The sequence below is a fragment of the Scyliorhinus torazame genome, chromosome 15 (assembly GCF_047496885.1).
Source record: "Scyliorhinus torazame isolate Kashiwa2021f chromosome 15, sScyTor2.1, whole genome shotgun sequence".
Classification (NCBI taxonomy): Eukaryota; Metazoa; Chordata; class Chondrichthyes; order Carcharhiniformes; family Scyliorhinidae; genus Scyliorhinus; species Scyliorhinus torazame.
Genome location: NC_092721.1, coordinates 153,573,233 through 153,592,971, shown reverse-complemented (window position 1 = coordinate 153,592,971; position 19,739 = coordinate 153,573,233). Strand labels below are relative to the sequence as shown.

At 46.5% G+C, this 19,739-nt stretch overlaps 1 protein-coding gene across 3 annotated transcripts in view; it reads left to right on the top strand.

Annotated features, from left to right (window-relative positions):
- LOC140391913 (high affinity cationic amino acid transporter 1-like) overlaps nucleotides 1-19,739 on the top strand; it is a 115,031-nt gene that overhangs the window by 79,363 nt on the left and 15,929 nt on the right. For all 3 annotated transcript variants that reach the window (XM_072476958.1, XM_072476956.1, XM_072476957.1), the window contains 2 exons: nucleotides 8,167-8,297; nucleotides 10,548-10,770. In XM_072476958.1, coding sequence (XP_072333059.1) covers nucleotides 8,167-8,297; nucleotides 10,548-10,770 — 354 coding nt within the window. The remainder of the gene's footprint in view (nucleotides 1-8,166; nucleotides 8,298-10,547; nucleotides 10,771-19,739) is intronic.

Below are 19,739 nucleotides of genomic sequence, written 5' to 3'. Positions count from 1 at the left end.
CCATTACCACAGACAAAGCAGTTAGAGAGGTCTTGAAAAGACATAAGACAGCATTTACCCAGCACAAGCACGACTGGTAAAACCCCAGGTGTTGTAAACATTACAGGTCCCAAGCCCCAGAAACAGTACGGCTTCCCCCAGCAAGCCGAGGGAGAGTAATTCAAAGCTTATTGACGCAAGGCGTGATTCGACCCGTTGCATCGACAAATATTGCCCCATTTTGGCCCGTAAGAAAACCCGATGGATCATGGCGACTGACCATCGACTCCAGAGAATTGAACAAAGTAACCCCCCAGCAGCCCCACTGTTGATGCAAGTCCCAAGACCATGTTGAACAAGGACTCCACAGTCGAAATTTTGTTCGGTATTTGACATCAGTAATGGCTTTTGGTCCATTCCACTGGACAAAGCATGCCAGTATAAATTTGCGTTCACCTTCCAGGGACAGCAGTACACGTGGACGTGCCTTCCACAAGGCTTCCCCCTCCATTTTACACAGACAATTGGCAAACAGATTATCTAAATTTTCCCGCCCTGAATGCCTTGTTCAGTATGTGGACGATTTGCTCCTACAGACTGACACCAAGGAATTCTTTCGGAATTATTGGAACTCCTTACAATGATTGAATGCAAAATTAACCCAAGAAAGCCCAAATCCTTCAGGAAAAAGTCACGCATGGGAAGCGTGAAATAGAACTCAAAACGGATTGATTCCATCGTAAATTTGCCCTTGCCCCAAAATGTTACAGCCCTCCGGTCATTTTTAGGACTGGTGGGCTATTATCGGAACCATAGCGATGGATTCGCCACAAAGGCAGCCCCACTCTCCGATTTACGAAACGGGCACCATGGAAATGGCTCCCACAGCACACGGATGCCGTGGATGCATTGAAACGCGCCCTGAGCACAGCCCCGCTTTGCAAGCCCCCGATCCTCACTCCCCGTACGCGATAGAGGTAGCGACCACAGATCGCACCTTTTCGGCCATTCTCCTGCAGGAAAGGCACGATCGTTTGGGACCCGAGGCCTATGCCTCACGAGTCTTGGATCCGGTCGAACAAGGATTAAAGCCTGCGAGAGGCACCTATTAGCAGTTTTCTGGGCGGTACAGTACTTTTCGTACATAATCGGACTCAACCCAGTAACCATTTTGACTGCGCACACCCCGATACAGCTTTTACTGGACGGCAGACTTAAAGACGGCACAGTAAGCCAAATTTGAGCAGCGCAATGGACCCTACTCCTACAGGGATGCGACATCACAGTAAAACGGACCAAAACGCTTACTTTTCTGGCCGATAACTTGCATTATTCAGGGACCCCACATGAGTGCAAGATCATTGCCCCAAAACACACCACAGGACCCTTTGTTCCAAAGTTGGTACCAAGAAAGACAGGTTTCGGACCCCAGCCCACAGACAAGGCCCTAAGAATTTATGTAGACTGATCGTCCACAGTCCTTGAGGGAAAAAGGATAACAGGCTGTGGCATTTATGTAGAGGACGCGCAGGGACGTGCTTTAGAAGAGATAGCTTTAAAGTTGTCTGGACACTGATGTTCGCAGGCAGCCGAGTTAGCGGCCATTGCTTACATTGTCCGGCACCCCGATTCATTCCCGACCCCTGCAGACATATACTCGGACAGTTTGTACGTCTGCAACAGCCTTATTCCTACCCCTGTGGGAATTGAGAGGATTTATTTCCGCGGACGGAAAACCTCTACCCTCAGCCCCACTACCAAAACATATCCTTCAGACAGCTATAAGCCAGAGAATACGGCATCATCAAAGTAAGAAGTCAACATCGCTCCTCCCCTCCTGGTAATGTGAAAGCTGACACCCTAGCGAAGGCAGGCTCACGACATGGGCACTTTTGGCAACCCCCAGAGAGTGCCCCAGTACACTCAGTTCAGGTCTCACAGACCAACATCCAAGACTGAGCCCAGGCACAGAAAGAAGGTGAGACATTAAAAGAGATTTTAAAAGGAAACTTCCCAGCTCCCTATGAAAGATTTGGAAATTATTTGACGGTCCATGACTGAATCGTTTTATAGGATGGAGTTCATGTCGTCCCCACCCAGGACAGGAACTAAATAATTTGCAAGTTCCATGACGGACATGGACGTCAGGGGATTGAATCCACCCTTGCCCACCTGAGACACCTCTGCTGGTGGCCCGAATTGAAAACCGACGTGTCCCACTACGTCGAGAATTGTTTAATTTGCGCCCAAAACAACCCCGATAGGTATGCAAGAAAAGCCCAGCTCCGACACACCCATCCTGTAAATGACCCGTGGACAAATTAGATTATATTGGCCCCCCCGCCCCGCAGAAATTGTTACAAGTATGTGTTAGTAGTGATAGACACATTTTCGAAATGGGTCGAAGCGTTCCGATTGAGAACACAAACAGCCAAGGCCACCGCAAAGGTCTTAGCAGAACAGATTTTTACCAGATGGGGACTCCCCCGTAGTATTGTGTTGGACCACGGTTCCCATTTTACAGGAAGAGTCATGAAAAATGTTAGGACAATATTTGGGATTAAACAAAAGTTCCACATTGCCTATCACCCGCAGTCCAGCGGCATTGTGGAGCGCATGAATTGTACGCTAAAAGCCACCCTTCGGAAAATGGTGCAGCAGCACAATACAACATGGGACACAGTGCTCCCATTCGCACTGATGTTTATCAGGAACACTGTCAAGCTCTACAGGATATACCCCCTATACCCTCATGACTGGATGATCCGTGAAGGGTACCAGGTACTTATTCGGACTTGATTTGGCCAGCCCCGTAGTCACCGCCCTGACCCATGAGAAAGCCGTCCAGCACATGTTGGAGACTATTAAAGCAGCACAGCTCGCTGTAGCTGTTCGACTAGGCGCTAAGCGAAAGCAGAGTAAGGCCTGCTTTGACAAAACAGTACACCCAACAGAGTTTACAGTCGGACAGCAAGTAATGATCACCTTGTGCAACCCTAGTTTGTTCGTCTCCCCTAAATTTGCAGGACCCTATTCAATTTCAGACGAAGCAAGCCCTTCGGTTTACAAAATCACGTTTCCCAGTGGAAAGTCTGGATGGTTCCATGTAAATCAGCTTAAGGTTTATGGAACGCAGTGCAGCCACTCGCACCATCTCTCATTGGCGATGGCAGACGATGAGGACCTGCCCACTGACAACCCGAGTTCCCCCTCCCCCAGCAGCAGCAGCACGTCCACAGACAAGATCTTGACCACGCCCCCACGATCAAATTTCACCCTGACGCTTGATTCGCCTGCTAGCGACAGCACTACCAAAGCCCCTGAGAGACCCGAACAAAGATCCCTCGAACCAGGCCCCAGTCACTACAGGCCCAAACACCCCGACGGCGATACACTCAGCCCCTTTGAAACAATTTATCTGCCCACTCCAGAACCTGACCCGCCACCCGACGATAGCGACACCCCCCTGACAACCTCCCGACGGACCATGAAGCACTAGCACCGTGACAATTCCTGTCGCTTGACGAGAAATTACGAAATGGACCCCACATCGGCACACGCCGAGTTAGCACACAAACTCCACGAATGAGTTTGGCACCCAAGAGATGGTGACAGCTACGAGTCTGACTCCCACCATGGTAACCCCTTTGCAAATCTTTTCAAAATGGAATCTTGAGGTGTCCAGATGATTGAGAGTCAAGAACCGATGGAGATTTACGGTGTTGTGTACTCTGATGGAGCCTGCCTGTTTTTTCCCTTTTAATTTGCTATTTTTAAATGTTGAATGTTTGTTTATTTGTGCGACTACTTGTGGCGATCTCACTGAATTTCTTGATACAGTTTCTTCTTCGGTCTCACACCAAAGTTCTTGATGCAGCCATAATTACTCGTCTGACGCCACATGGCAGTTAGTGAAATACCTTTGTCGGCAACCCATATAGTTACATATTTGTCCCGCTCTTGGACGGTCACTCAGGCAATGGAGTAACGGCACTGATCCCCGCCCTGCCTGGGGACCCCCTATACATTTGGTCAGCCAAGCTCGGGTAGTGGAGCAACAGCACCGATCACCGCCCTACCCAGGCATCCCACCCATTCTTGCCCTGCCGCTGATCATATGCACCACCCCATTCGACTACTTGGTTTTGAAACTCTTTTTCTGTTTGTTTTTTTGAGTCCTGTGGTTTAAAGAATGCTCTTTGCCACTACTTTTTCCCTCTCCGGCAACCCTTCAGTTGCTATCCCCCACACACTATTTACATATAAGAAACACTTGGTTGGAAAAACAAGTTTGCAGAGGACGGAGAAATTGTCCTCCCACTCAGCTCATTGACGACAGGCTGCAAGAGTGCTCGCGCTCTGACACACAACTTTTTGGGATGCCTTGTCTCCGCAAATGGTTGTTCTTAAAAAAAAAAAAAAAAAATGTGGGAGTCACATAGGGTGACGATTATAATGGGAGAATTGACGTCACAGAGACACAGACTGAAATACAAGATGTTAAACAACATGATGATAACAGACACTATGCTTGTTCCCTTAGAGAGATACGAAGACACTCGACGGTGAAGGAAAACCAAAACAAGATGAAGACGACCCTGATAATCGGCATCATGATTGTTGCTGGAACAGTCCAGTAGCGCGCGTTACCCCCTTCTACCCCCCTCACCACACAAGCCCCGAACATGACCACCCAACACAACACCCCCAGCCTGGACACTACACCGCACACACACCAAGCCACCAATACCCCCACATGGTGTGAGAACCTCATCAAGTGGTATTCACTGTCCTACACCGTGGAAACCTTACTAGTAATAACCATATTGTACAACGTCATTCAGACAATTAGATTGCGGAAATGGAGATGGAGAGCCTCCCGCCCCCCAGGATATACATTCAGACCCCCTTTCCTCGGACTCCAGCAAACCCCACACTCTTTCCGAACCTTTTTTAAAATAAATTCCGCGGTGGTTGTTTTGTGAATAAAGTTTATTTTTCCGTATATGTAAGTGTCAGTGATAGGAAGAAATGCAATGCTGCTATTGAATATTTTTTTGTATTGTAACATAAGTTTTGGATTGTAAATAGCAGCATGATTGTAGTCTACTTTGAGACAGTTAGAGGTTTCCCTTTTACTGAATGTTAAATGGCCCCCCGAGAGATTCTTAGACATATGCTGTTTAGGGAAATTAGGTAAATGTTTTTGGACCCATAGGACAGAGTAGAGTAGAACCTGTCCTTGGTTAAGGGTACCCGGCATCCCAAGAGAACAAAGAAGACCCAGTATTGTGATCCTTCACGTTTCGCGTTGTGGATCAATAGGACGGAGTGTAGCCATCTGACATGGCCACTTCCAACTAAGTACAGAGCAACACGCAAAGACTGATGGGTAAAATGGACAAGCCAAGAGCCAGGCAGGCCCAGAGCCTGAAATGCATATTTGTCAGCAAAGTCGAGACGGCATCAAAACTCCGTCCCATTAGCATGTTAATCAGGTCGATTAGCAGGTGATGGCACATCTCCCCCCAACACACAGGACTGGTACTCCAGATACCGGGACAGTCCCAGACATTTTGGCGCCACTCCCTGTCCAAGTGAAACACAAACAACAGGGTCAATGACCGCTTGAGACACGCCCAGCCATCCAGATCCCTGCCCACTTATTGGCTAAGGAATCGAATGGAGTGATCAGGGATCACCCAATTAGTAAGGCCCAAATCGAAGGACCGCCCAAAAGAGCGTGAAACCCCTCCCCCGAGTATAAAGGAAGAGTTCGCCATATGCTTGCTCTCTTTTGGCCTTGGTACCCCGGTCACGGCCATTGCCAACTGCAGCAACACCAGAAGCAAGTTTGAGTTCAACGCCCACTACCAGAAGGACGAGCCCAGCCGGGCAGCAGTTACCACTTCGAACCCAAGAGATCCTGAATTGAACAGCGGCCACTGTTTCCTGACCTAAACCGGGTGCCCGAAGTTAAGTACAGGTTGTCTTAGTAATAGGTGTAGTTAACTAGTAGTGTTTATGTTGCATGATTGATTGTATGTAAATAAAGTACCCTTGACCTTGAACTAACTAACTGGTGTTTGGCTCTTTGATCGATAGCCGGTTGAAACTTGTGGTGGTATCAATCGATACCTGGCGACTCTTAAGCATTCGGACATAGACAATATAGAAAGAAGGCAAACTGACTGATTGCCCTAATTGGAAAAGAGCCACCGAAAAGACCAAGTAGTAGAGATAAATCCACAACACTGGATAGAGTAGACTTTCTGCCTACATTTACAAGGGCCAGGCACGAGACATGCTGTTTCATGTGTTCTCTGGCTGCCTGATGCAAGGTCAGTGGAAATGCACCTGATCAGACCAGGAATACCTCTCAACCAAGATGGGAAATGGGGGTGAAATCAAAGTTTAAAAAGGTAGGAGTTTCAAAAAACAAAATAATTTCAGTAAAACTCCGAGAAAAGCGGCAGGGAGGAGTCCCATTCCCCAGTCCAGTGTGTTTTGGCAAGACTTTCTCCACGTAGAAGTGCTGGTTTCAGCTGATGATGCGATGGCAGATTTTCCTCAGGTAGGCATCATGGGGCGGCTTGTCTCTGTGCTTGATGATATGAGTGTTGGCGACTGAAGAGGCGACTCTTTCAGGTGCTTGAGCAATTGGAGCACAGAAACTCCTGGTTTGGAGGGGCTCTGATATAAGCAGAAGCGTGTTGGCTGTGCATTTCTCCAGCAGCCTCGCGTCTGTTTGTTTCCATCTTGTAGGTTGCTCTCCTGGTTGCTGTGTGGCAGCTGTCTCTGTCGGAGCCAGTATCTGCCATCGGCAGCCAAATTGGGAACTTCCTTCTAACTCTGGGGAAACCCACTGGGATAACTGGCTGAGATTCCCATCGCAGATTTTCAGGGCCACTGTATCCAAAGGGTTTGTGATTGGTCTGTGACCTCCTCAAAGGAGTAAAGTCAATTCGTCAGATTAGTTCTTCCAATTTTTGCTGGTTGCAGGAGCGTTTTCAGAGGCTAAGTATTGAGTTGTCTTTCACATGGGGGATCCCCCTCTTGATTACGGCCCAGCTAACACAGACTCAACAGAGACAGCAACTCTGGTAAAGACGTTCTTTATTTGCCAACATGCGATGGGAGAGCGACCTGGGGCAGATTGACTCTACCGTGCACTGCTTTAGGTTCGATAATTATACAATTTCCAAACACCAATCTCCCTGCCTCAACTGGACTTGATCCAATCACTGGCTATAGATTACATACATTGACCAATAAAATTGCTTTTGGACAACCTGGGGCTGCGTGACCAGCTCATGCGCCTGTGGGGCCTTACTCATGGTGTTCGGATGTTTCCCAGACCTTTCTTATCCACTGTCCTTGATTCTTTACACTGTTTAAACGTTTATGAATCTAAATCTAGAGGCGTATGCTGAGTTTATATACTACTGTGTCTTTCTTACTTTAATCTAACGGTCTGTTCTCCAAGCCCCCTTTCACTGGTCAGTAGTATATTTTCATAAATAATCTTCAACTTAGTTTCTGTATGTTATCAATTAGAGGTGTAGAACCAATGGATTTGCAGTTACCCAGGTTTATGTCTTGCAACTATTATGTGTAACATGTATGGCACAGTGGTTAGCACTGCTGCCTCACCGCGCCAGGGACCCGGGTTCAATTCCGGCCTTGGGTGACTGTGGAGTTTGCAGTTTCTCCCCGTATCTGCGTGGGTTTCCTCCGGGTGCTCCGTTTTTTTCCCACAGTCCAAAAATGTGCAGGTTAGGTGGATTGGCCATGCTAAATTGCCCCTTAGTGTCCAGGGATGTGTAGGTTAGGTTAAGGGGTTATGGGGATAGGGTGGGGAAGTGGGCTTGAGTGGAGTGCTCTTTCCGAGGGTTGGTGCAGGCTCGATGGGCCGAATGATCTCCATCTGAACTGTAGGAATTCTATGATTCTACTGCCAAGCAGTCGGTGATAATTGGAGTGACGGCCGAACTGATATTGCATTTCAGGCAAATATGGAAACTACACACATTATGCATTTATTGTTTTATGTGTAAATGTAGAATGGTGCAACCTTTAATATGTTTTGTTTATATTCCGTCTTAAATGCCTAACACAGCAATTGTGTGAACTGAGAGGACAGATTGTTCATTCATGCTAAAAATAAATGTCTTGCCTTTTGTGCAGTTACACTGAAGAATCCAGTAGCTGGAATTATGGCGCTGGGGGATTCATGCCCTATGGTTTCACAGGAGTGCTCTCGGGCGCAGCCACATGTTTCTATGCCTTTGTAGGATTTGACTGCATTGCCACCACAGGTAAGGGAAGGTTTTTGTTTTAATGTGTAGGACCCCACACATTGAAAGCCAAGTGGATGCATTGCATGTTTTAATTAGCTGCAAATCTCTTAACCTTGGGAACAGAGCATTCTTTGCAGCTGTTTTGATATAGAAACAAACATCTAATTATTTATGATCCTTATGAGCATTGTTGACGCTGAGGCACAATAATGGGTGTACTCATCCCTTGGGTGGAGGCTGCCTGGAGAGGAGGCAGGTTGCAGGTGTGGGTATCCTCTCCTTTTAGTAGGTTGACAACACTAACTGCATTTGAATAGAGGCTCTGAAACTCTATTCAAAATCTCTCAGCACAAAAGGAGCATGTTGCTACTTAAAACTATCCAATGAAATATCTAACAAGCTTGAGTGCTTCCAGGAGAGAATGTACTCGAGCAGTAGCCCAAGAGTACTGGCCTCACGCCCAGTTTGTAATGGTATATTGGGCCTGAAATACTTTGTTCAAAGCAAAGTACTACGGATGCTTTGTGACTGCCTAATGCCAGTGTTGCTTACACGAATAGTAAAAGTTCAAAAAGGTGAAGTGAAATTAATATGAAAATCCTAAACCTATTTAGCCCATCAATTATTTGTTGTGCCATTTGATTTTTTTCTTTTTTTGGAGGGTGAGAAAAACTCTGGAAAGCTTCCTCATTGGTTGTGCAGATGGTAATTATCCCAGAAGTTTATTTAACTTTGTGTTTTAAACAAGTGGTTACATACATTCTTTTGTGGCATTTTTGAACCATATCAAGAACATCAGGTTTGCACATTTTCTTATCTAATGCAGATAACAGCACTGCAAAATCTCCAGTACGGCAGACTACTCCCAAATGGAGCAGTTCCAGCAGAGAGAGAGCCCTGTCCAAACTTCTGAAGGACAGTGCCAGCTGCCCAAATGAAACCGTGGTCTACTTGCAGAAAACTTAGTACCTGGCAGCAGTAACATCAGAAAGGCAAACACGCCAGAAAATAATCAATTGGGGATGTTCAATCTGGGGATCGCTTAATTTGAAAATCAGTCCCATATTGCATCACAAAAATTGTCACCTGGGAGTATTTTATTCTTTAATTACATTTTTTTGTGCTGACCGATATGAGTGATGACAGGTGATGGAAGTCTTCTCATTTCAGGCTGTTCTATATACTCCCAAGGTCAGATGCAAAGTAATGCTCACTCTACTCTATCCAGCACCCTGTATTATACCAGCTTGGCTTCGACCAGTGAGAGTACAGAAAGAGGGACAATTTTGCCTTGCAGGTCCATACTTCCTCGTAACTATTGAAAACTGTCAAAACTGATTTAATGTATGACTCCCTCGACCAGTAGACAGAGCGAACCTTCACTCTGCCAATCCAGGCTGATTTGGAGCTTGGGTCACCATTGATAAAAATTCCACAAGAGTTCAAAGTTGTTCAGCACAAAGAAAAAAACTGGCCAATGGTTAGAAAACAGCATATACTTTATTACGAGGTGTTCAGTGAAAGGAAGAATTGTTCAAGGGCTTGGCTTTAGGACGGAAACTGTTTTTAATTTATACGTAAAGACATGGGTTTAAAAAAAACAATCAATATAAATTGTTAAATTTGGAGGGAATGCCAAACTCTGTTGCAGCTCACCATTTCTGGGGGAGAACAATGACCGATAATTTAATGCAGACAATGTAATCAGACATTAGCTCATGGTACAGGGATTAGGGGACACAGATTTACTGTTTTATGAAAGAGATGCAGGGAGAATGTAAGCATGAACGTTTTTACTCCGTGACATAGAAACTATATAGTAAGCGGTAATGACCTGGAGCTTGTGCAGCGAGCGGTAATGACCCCCAGTAAAAAAATGAGCGTACCTGGACAATTCAGCTCAACACTGCATTTCATGCTGTGGCACCAGATTAGATATTCGCTTCACCGCTTGAGGGCTGTTCTGTTTCCCTGCTCCAGGCTACCCTTGTCCCCACCCCACCGAACTTGGCTTGACTCGACCCATGCACAACTCAAGCCGCCCAATCCAAAATGCAGCCGGCCTTGGTCCCGAGGTGACGTCACTGTACCTGTACCAACAGGAAACAAGGTAAAACAAGGGAGTATCTTGAGGATTGACACCATTAAGTCGGTTTTCATTTGAATATGGACGTTGAGTTGCTTTTAATAAGGAACAATGCATCAAAATGAGTAACATGATGTTATGAATCCTTGCGGCCTTCCACTCGTTACTGTTTGTGTTTTCAGGAGAGGAAGTGAAAAATCCCCAGCGCGCAATTCCAATCGGAATTGTTGCATCCCTTTTGATCTGTTTTGTTGCCTATTTTGGAGTGTCTGCTGCCCTCACGTTGATGATGCCATATTATTTACTGGACAAGAACAGCCCATTGCCAGTTGCCTTCAAGTATGTTGGATGGGATGGGGCAAAATATGCTGTGGCAGTTGGATCACTCTGTGCACTGTCCACCAGGTATTGTGTGACTCTGTCCTTCAGTCTTTAACTTGCATGAGAAAGTAATATTTGTTTTTTTTGTTTTTTACAATGCATGTGACATTTTTAATGAAAAAACTAAACATTATTTACCTGGGTGATGTGCAAAAGGGAAAAACAGAACAGTTAGGTTTATAGGGGCAGCACGGTGGCGCAGTGGACCCAGGTTCCATCCCGGCTCTGGGTTACTATCCATGCGGAATTTGCACATTCTCCCCGTGTCTGCGTGGTGCCACCCCCACAACCCAAAGAGATGCAGGGTAGGTGGATTGACCATGCTAATTGCCCCTTAATTGGGAAAAAAAAATTGGGTACCTTAAATTAAAAAAAAAAAAAAATAGGAGGAAGCTTGCTCTTTCCCTGCCACTCTCTTATGCTCTGTTTTAGATTCGACAGCACAAATTAGAGTCATAGAGGTCTGCAGCACAGGAAAGGCCCTTCAGCCCATTGCACCTGTGCCCTCAAAAACAACAACCTAACTATTCTAATCACGTTTTCCAGCAATTGCCCATAGCACTGTATACCTTGGCATTACAAGCGAACGTCTAAATACTTCTTAAATGCTATAAGGCCTCTGCCTTCACCACCCTTTCCTCCACCACCCTTTCAGGCAGTGAGTTCCAGACTCCCACCACCCTCTGGGTGAAAAGGTTACCCCTCACATCCCCTCTAAACATCCTATCCCTTACCTCAAATCTATGTCCCCGATCATTGATTCCCTACACCAAGGGGAAACGTTTCTTCCTGTCTTTGCCCCTTGTAATTTTGTACATCTCATTAATGTCCCTCCTCAGTCTCCTCTGCTCCAAGGAAAACAACCCCAGTCTTTCCAATCTTTCTTCATAACTAAAGGTTTCCAGCCCAGGTAACATCCTGGTAAATCTCCTCTGCACTCTTTCTAAACCTTTCACACTTTGTCTAATCCTTTCGCACTATGTCTAAACCTTTCACACTTTGTCTAAACCTTTCACACTTTGTCTAAACCTTTCACACTTTGTCTAATCCTTTCGCACTATGTCTAAACCTTTCGCACTATCTCTAAACCTTTTGCACTATCTCTAAACCTTTCGCACTATCTCTAAACCTTTCGCACTATCTCTAAACCTTTCGCACTATCTCTAAACCTTTCGCACTATCTCTAAACCTTTCGCACTATCTCTAAACCTTTCGCACTATCTCTAAACCTTTCGCACTATCTCTAAACCTTTCGCACTATCTCTAAACCTTTCGCACTATCTCTAAACCTTTCGCACTATCTCTAAACCTTTCGCACTATCTCTAAACCTTTCGCACTATCTCTAAACCTTTCGCACTATCTCTAAACCTTTCGCACTATCTCTAAACCTTTCGCACTATCTCTAAACCTTTCGCACTATCTCTAAACCTTTCGCACTATCTCTAAACCTTTCGCACTATCTCTAAACCTTTCGCACTATCTCTAAACCTTTCGCACTATCTCTAAACCTTTCGCACTATCTCTAAACCTTTCGCACTATCTCTAAACCTTTCGCACTATCTCTAAACCTTTCGCACTATCTCTAAACCTTTCGCACTATCTCTAAACCTTTCGCACTATCTCTAAACCTTTCGCACTATCTCTAAACCTTTCGCACTATCTCTAAACCTTTCGCACTATCTCTAAACCTTTCGCACTATCTCTAAACCTTTCGCACTATCTCTAAACCTTTCGCACTATCTCTAAACCTTTCGCACTATCTCTAAACCTTTCGCACTATCTCTAAACCTTTCGCACTATCTCTAAACCTTTCGCACTATCTCTAAACCTTTCGCACTATCTCTAAACCTTTCGCACTATCTCTAAACCTTTCGCACTATCTCTAAACCTTTCGCACTATCTCTAAACCTTTCGCACTATCTCTAAACCTTTCGCACTATCTCTAAACCTTTCGCACTATCTCTAAACCTTTCGCACTATCTCTAAACCTTTCGCACTATCTCTAAACCTTTCGCACTATCTCTAATCCTTTCGCACTATCTCTAATCCTTTCGCACTATCTCTAAACCTTTCGCACTATCTCTAAACCTTTCGCACTATCTCTAAACCTTTCGCACTATGTCTCAACCTTTCGCACTATGTCTCAACCTTTCACACCGTCTAATCCTTTCACCATATCTCTAAAGCTTTCACACTGTCTCACCCTTTCACACTGTCTAATCCATTCACACTATGTCTCAACTTTCACACTGTCTAAACCTTTCACACCACTGGTGAACAGCCAGTTGTGGTGCATATAGGCACCAACGGTAAAAAAACGGGATGAGGTCCTACAATCAGAATTTAGGGAGTTAGGAGATAAGTTTAAAAAGTAGGACCTCAAAGGTAGTAATCTCAGGATTGCTACCAGTGCCACTAGACAGTCAGAGTGTAGAAATTCAAGAATAGTCAGAATGAATACGTGGCTTGAGGTGGTGCAGGAGGGAGGGGGTTCAGATTTTTGGGACATTGGAACCGGTTCTGGGAGCGGTGGGACCATTACAAATCGGATGGTCTACACCTGGGCAGGACTGGAACCAATGTCCTCGGGGGTGCTTTTGTTAACATTGTTGCGGAGGTTTTAAACTAATGTGGCAGGTGGATGGGAACCATATTAAGAAGTTAGAGGTCAGTAAAGAGGCAGCAACTAAAGCCAGTAAGGCACCAGATAATAAACTCAATGTGACTAAGGGGAAGAGTAGACAGGGAAGAGATGATGAACGCAAAGGGACAGGTGGTCTGAGGTGCATTTGTTTCAATGCGAGAAGTGCAGCAGGTAAGGCAGCTGAATTTAGGGCTTGGATTAGTACCTGGGAATATGATGTTATTGGTATTACTGAGACTTGGTTGAGGGAAGGGCAAGACTGGCAACTAAATATCCCAGGGTATACATGCTTCAGGAGGGATAGAGAGGGGAGGTAAAAGGGGTGGACGAGTTGGATTACTGGTCAGAGATGATATTACATCTGTGATTAAGGAGGGCACGATGGAGGATTCGAGCACTGAGGCAATATGCGTAGAGCTAAGAAATAGGAAGGGTGCGGTAACATTGTTGGGACTTTACTACAGGCCTCCCAAAAGCGAGCGTGAAGTAGAGGTACAAATATGTAGACCGATTATAGAAAAATGTAGGAGCAATAGGGTGGTCGTGATGGGAGATTTTAACTTCCCCAACATTGAATGGGACTCGTGTAGTGTTGGAGGCGTAGATGAAGCAGAATTTGTAAGGAGCATCCAGGAGAGTTTTTTTAGAGCAGTATGTAAATAGTCCAACTCGGGAAGGGGCCATACTGGACCTGGTATTGGGGAATGTCCCGGCCAGGTGGTTGAAGTTTCAGTCGGTGATTACTTTGGGAATAGCAATCACAATTCCGTAAGTTTTAGAATACTCATGGCCTCATGGCCAAAGCCGAGAGTGGTCCTAAAGGAAGAGTGCTAAATTGGGGAAAGGCCAAGTATAACAAAATTCGGCAGGAGCTAGGGAATGTGGATTGGGAGCAGCTGTTTAAGGGTAAATCCACATTTAAAATGTGGGAGTCTTTTAAGGAAGGTTGATTAGAGTGCAGGTCAGACATGTCCTTGTGAAAATGAGGGATAGAAATGGCAAGATTAGGGAACCATGGGTGACGGGTGGAATTGTGAAACTAGCTAAGATGAAAAAGGAAGTATACATAAGGTCTAGGCGACTTAAAACTGATGAAGCTTTGGAGGAATATCGGGAAAGTAGGACAAATCTCAAACGCGCAATAAAGGGGGCTAAAAGGGGTCATGAAATATCTTTGGCTAACAGGGTTAAGGAAAATCCCAAAGCCTATTATTCATATATAAGGAGCAAGAGGGTAACTAGAGAAAGGATTGGTCCACTCAAAAGACAAAAGAGGGAATTTATGCGTGGAGTCAGAGGAAATGGGTGAGATTCTTAATGAGTACTTTGCATCGGTATTCACCAAGGAGAGGGACATGACGGATGTTGAGGCTAGGGATGGATGTTTAAATACTCTAGGTCAAGTCGGCATAAGGAAGGGGGAAGTTTTGGGTATTCTAAAAGGCATTAAGGTGGACAAGTCCCCAGGTCCGGATGGGTCCATCCCAGGTTACTGAGGGAAGCGACGGATGAAATAGCTGGGGCCTTAACAGATATCTTTGCAGCATCCTTGAGCACGGGTGAGGTCCCGGAGGACTGGAGAATTGCTAATGTTGTCCCTTTGTTTAAGAAGGGTAGCAGGGATAATCCAGGGAATTATAGACCTGTGAGCTTGATGTCAGTGGTAGGCAAACTGTTGGAGAAGATACTGAGGGATAGGATCTATTCACATTTGGAAGAAAATAAACTTATCATTGATAGGCAGCATGGTTTTGTGCAGGGAAGGTCATGTTTTACAAACCTAATCGAATTCTTTGAGGAAGTGACAAAGTTAATTAATGAGGGAAGGGCTGTAGATATCATATACATGGACTTCAGTAAGGCGTTTGATAAAGTTTCCCATGGCAGGTTGATGGAAAAGATGAAGTCGTATGGGGTTCAGGGTGTACTAACTAGATGGATAAAGAACTGGCTGGGCAACAGGAGACAGAGTGTAGTGGTGGAAGGGGGTGTCTCAAAATGGAGAAAGGTGACTAGTGGTGTTCCACAGGGATCCGTGCTCGGACCACTGTTGTTTGTGATATTCATAAATGATCTGGACGAAGGTATAGGTGGTCTGATTAGCAAGTTTGCAGATGATGCTAAGATTGGTGGAGTAGCAGATAGCGAGGAGGACTGTCAGAGAATACAGCAAAATATAGATAGATTGGAGAGTTGGGCAGAGAAATGGCAGATGGAGTTCAATCCAGGCAAATGCGAGGTGATGCATTTGGGAAGATCTAATTCAAGAGCGGACTATACGGTCAATGGAAGAGTCCTGGGGAAAATTGATGTACAGAGAGATCTGGGAGTTCAGGTCCATTGTACCCTGAAGGTGGCAGTGCAGGTCGATAGAGTGGTCAAGAAGGCATATAGCATGCTTGCCTTCATCGGCAGGGTATTGAGTACAAGAGTCGGCAGGTCATGTTACAGTTGTATAGGACTTTGGTTAGGCCACATTCGGAATACTGCGTGCAGTTCTGGTCGCCACATTACCAGAAGGATGTGGATGCTTTAGAGAGGGTACAGAGGAGGTTCACCAGGATGTTGCCTGGTATGGAGGGTGCTAGCTATGAAGAAAGGTTGAGTAGATTAGGATTGTTTTCATTGGAAAGACGGAGGTTGAGGGGGGACCTGATTGAGGTCTACAAACTTCTGAGAGGTATGGACAGGGTGGATAGCAACAAGCTTTTTCCAAGAGTGAGGGTGTCAATTACAAGGGGTCACGATTTCAAGGTGAGAGGGGGAAAGTTTAAGGGAGATGTGCGTGGAAAGTTTTTTACGCAGAGGATGGTGGGTGCCTGGAACGCTTTGCCAGCGGAGGTGGTAGAAGCGGGCACGATAGCATCATTTAAGATGCATCTAGACAGATATATGAACGGGCGGGGAACAGAGGGAAGTAGATCCTTGGAAAATAGAAGACCGGTTTAGATAAAGGATCTGGATCGGCGCAGGCTGGGAGGGCCGAAGGGCCTGTTCCTGTGCTGTAATTTTCTTTGTTCTTTACACCACGTCTAAACCTTTCACACCATGTCTGAACCTGTCACACTATGCCCCAGTTAATGTGGAAATTCCCCACTACCACTACCTTATTACCCTGGAGGGGCAGATCTGATCAGAAGTTCAGGCAGTTAAACTCTGAAATCAGTTATACTGTTTGTAGTGTCATCAGGGCCTCCTATCAATTGAAAGATCTGTTGTAGTTAAAATAATGAATATTTTTTCTCTATTGTGGTTTCGAATGTACAGTATGTGCAGTTCATAAATGCTCCATCATGTTTAATGCTGGATTGGAGGATGCAAAGTCAAGTTCTTTAATAGGATTGAGCCTTCCTCTCCTTCCATCCCGCCTTCGCATTCAGCATGAAACATTAGGAATAATCACTTCAAGTAAAGTTTACAAATGTTTCCAAAATTCCTGGTGTGTAGCTTTGTGCACCTGGAGTACAGATCAGGAATTTCCACATGGAGGGCAGTGTGTTTAACGTGCAGCTGGTATCACATCATTTTCAACATTCGTTTTAAAGGATCGGATGCCATGCAAGTAACTGGTTAAAAGCACTTGCCCTGTATTGGGGTGTGCTCCTTTTTATTGTTTCTCCAAGTGAGGGGGACATTTGCTGCATGTCACTGGCTACCTCTAGGGATGGCAATGACCCAGGGTCTCCTTGTGTTGAATCTGTAAGTGGCCCTGCAATGACAGTTGTCACAGATGGAAAGGAGAGAGTGGCTAGTCTGTGCCTATTTGAATGGGGTATCTGGGTGTTAATGGATATAATGTTAGGCTGAGAGATTTCTCAGTCATCCATGCCAACTCCAGCAGTTGACCTCTGGCTGGGCACTTGCTCCAAAGATCATGCTGTGAGCAGGCCATTTGTCTTGTGCAGCACGGTAGCATTGTGGATAGCACAATTGCTTCACAGCTCCAGGATCCCAGGTTCGATTCCGGCTTGGGTCACTGTCTGTGCGGAGTCTGCACATCCTCCCCGTGAGTGCGTGGGTTTCCTCCGGGTGCTCCGGTTTCCTCCCACAGTCCAAAGATGTGCAGGTTAGGTGGTTTGGCCATGATAAATTGCCCTTAGTGTCCAAAATTGCCCTTGGTGTTGGGTGAGGTTACTGGGTTGTGGGTATGGGGTGGATGTGTTGACCTTGGGTGGGGTGCTCTTTCCAAGAGCCATTGCAGACTCAATGGGCCGAATGGCCTCCTTCTGCACTGTAAATTCTATGAATCATAGTTACATTACATTATTGAAATGCGTTGTCAAATAATACTGCTGCTTTATACACCGTGACAGCATCTGACAGTCTTGCATTGCTTTTCACAGTCTTTGCTCCGGTTTCTGGTTGTGGACCATAGCCGAGTGTGCATTAGCTTTCTCTTGCTCTCTCTCTCATCATTAACTGTGATGGTTTTCATTATCGGCGATTGTCCTTTTCCTCCAAAAAGACCAGGGGCGTCATTCTCTGACCCCCCGCCGGGTCGGAGAATGGCCGTTGGCTGCCGTGAATCCCGCCCCCGCCGAAGTCTCCGGTACCGGAGATTGGATGGGGGCGGGAATCGGGCCGCGCCGGTTGGCGGGACCCCCCGCTCAATTCTCTGGCCCGGATGGGCCGAAGTCCCTCACAGAAATTGCCTGTCCCGCCGGCGTAAATCAAATCTGGTATTGACCGGCGGGACCAGGCGGCGTGGGCGGGCTCCGGGGTCCTGGGGGGGGGGGGGCGCGGGGCGATCTGACCCCGGGGGGTGCCCCCACGGTGGCCTGGCCCGCGATCGGGGCCCACCGATCCGCGGACGGGCCTGTGCCGTGGGGGCACTCTTTCCCTTCCGCCACGGCCTCCACCATGGCGGAGGCGGAAGAGACCTCCCCACTGCGCATGCGCGGGAAACTGTCGGCGGCCGCTGGCGCTCCTGCGCATGCGCCGCATTTCCACGCCAGCTGGCGGGGCAACAAACGCCATTTCCGCCAGCTGGCGGGGCAACAAACGCCATTTCCGCCAGCTGGCAGGGCGTGAATCCCTCCGGCGCCGGCCTAACCCCGCTATATTGGGGCTCGGCCCCCAAAGATGCGGAGCATTCCGCACCTTTGGGCCGGCGCGATGCCCGTCTGATTGGCGCCGTTTTTGGCGCCAGTCGGCGGACATCGCGCCGTTGGGGGAGAATTTTGCCCCAAGTCTTTGCTCCACCTCTTGCAACATATAGAACATAGAACATAGAACAATACAGAGGTACGTAGGGAAGAGGTGTTGGCAATTCTGGACAGGCTGAAAATAGATAAGTCCCCGGGACCTGATGGGATTTATCCTAGGATTCTCTGGGAGGCCAGGGAAGAGATTGCTGGACCTTTGGCTTTGATTTTTATGTCATCATTGGCTACAGGAATAGTGCCAGAGGACTGGAGGACAGCAAATGTGGTCCCTTTGTTCAAAAAGGGGAGCAGAGACAACCCCGGCAACTATAGACCGGTGAGCCTCACGTCTGGAGTGGGTAAAGTCTTGGAGGGGATTATAAGAGACAAGATTTCTAATCATCTAGATAGGAATAATATGATCAGGGATAGTCAGCATGGCTTTGTGAAGGGTAGGTCATGCCTCACAAACCTTATTGAGTTCTTTGAGAAGGTGACTGAACAGGTAGATGAGGGTAGAGCAGTTGATGTGGTGTATATGGATTTCAGCAAAGCGTTTGATAAGGTTCCCCACGGTAGGCTATTGCAGAAAATACAGAGGCTGGGGATTGAGGGTGATTTAGAGATGTGGATCAGAAATTGGCTAGCTGAAAGAAGACAGAGGGTGGTGGTTGATGGGAAATGTTCAGAATGGAGTACAGTCACAAGTGGAGTACCACAAGGATCTGTTCTGGGGCCGTTGCTGTTTGTCATTTTTATCAATGACCTAGAGGAAGGTGCAGAAGGGTGGGTGAGTAAATTTGCAGACGATACTAAAGTCGGTGGTGTTGTCGATAGTGTGAAAGGATGTAGCAGGTTACAGAGGGATATAGATAAGCTGCAGAGCTGGGCTGAGAGGTGGCAAATGGAGTTTAATGTAGAGAAGTGTGAGGTGATTCACTTTGGAAGGAATAACAGGAATGCGGAATATTTGGCTAATGGTAAAGTTCTTGAAAGTGTGGATGAGCAGAGGGATCTAGGGGTCCATGTACATAGATCCCTGAAAGTTGCCACCCAGGTTGATAGGGTTGTGAAGAAGGCCTATGGAGTGTTGGCCTTTATTGGTAGAGGGATTGAGTTCCGGAGTCGGGAGGTCATGTTGCAGCTGTACAGAACTGTGGTACGGCTGCATTTGGAGTATTGCGTACAGTTCTGGTCACCGCAT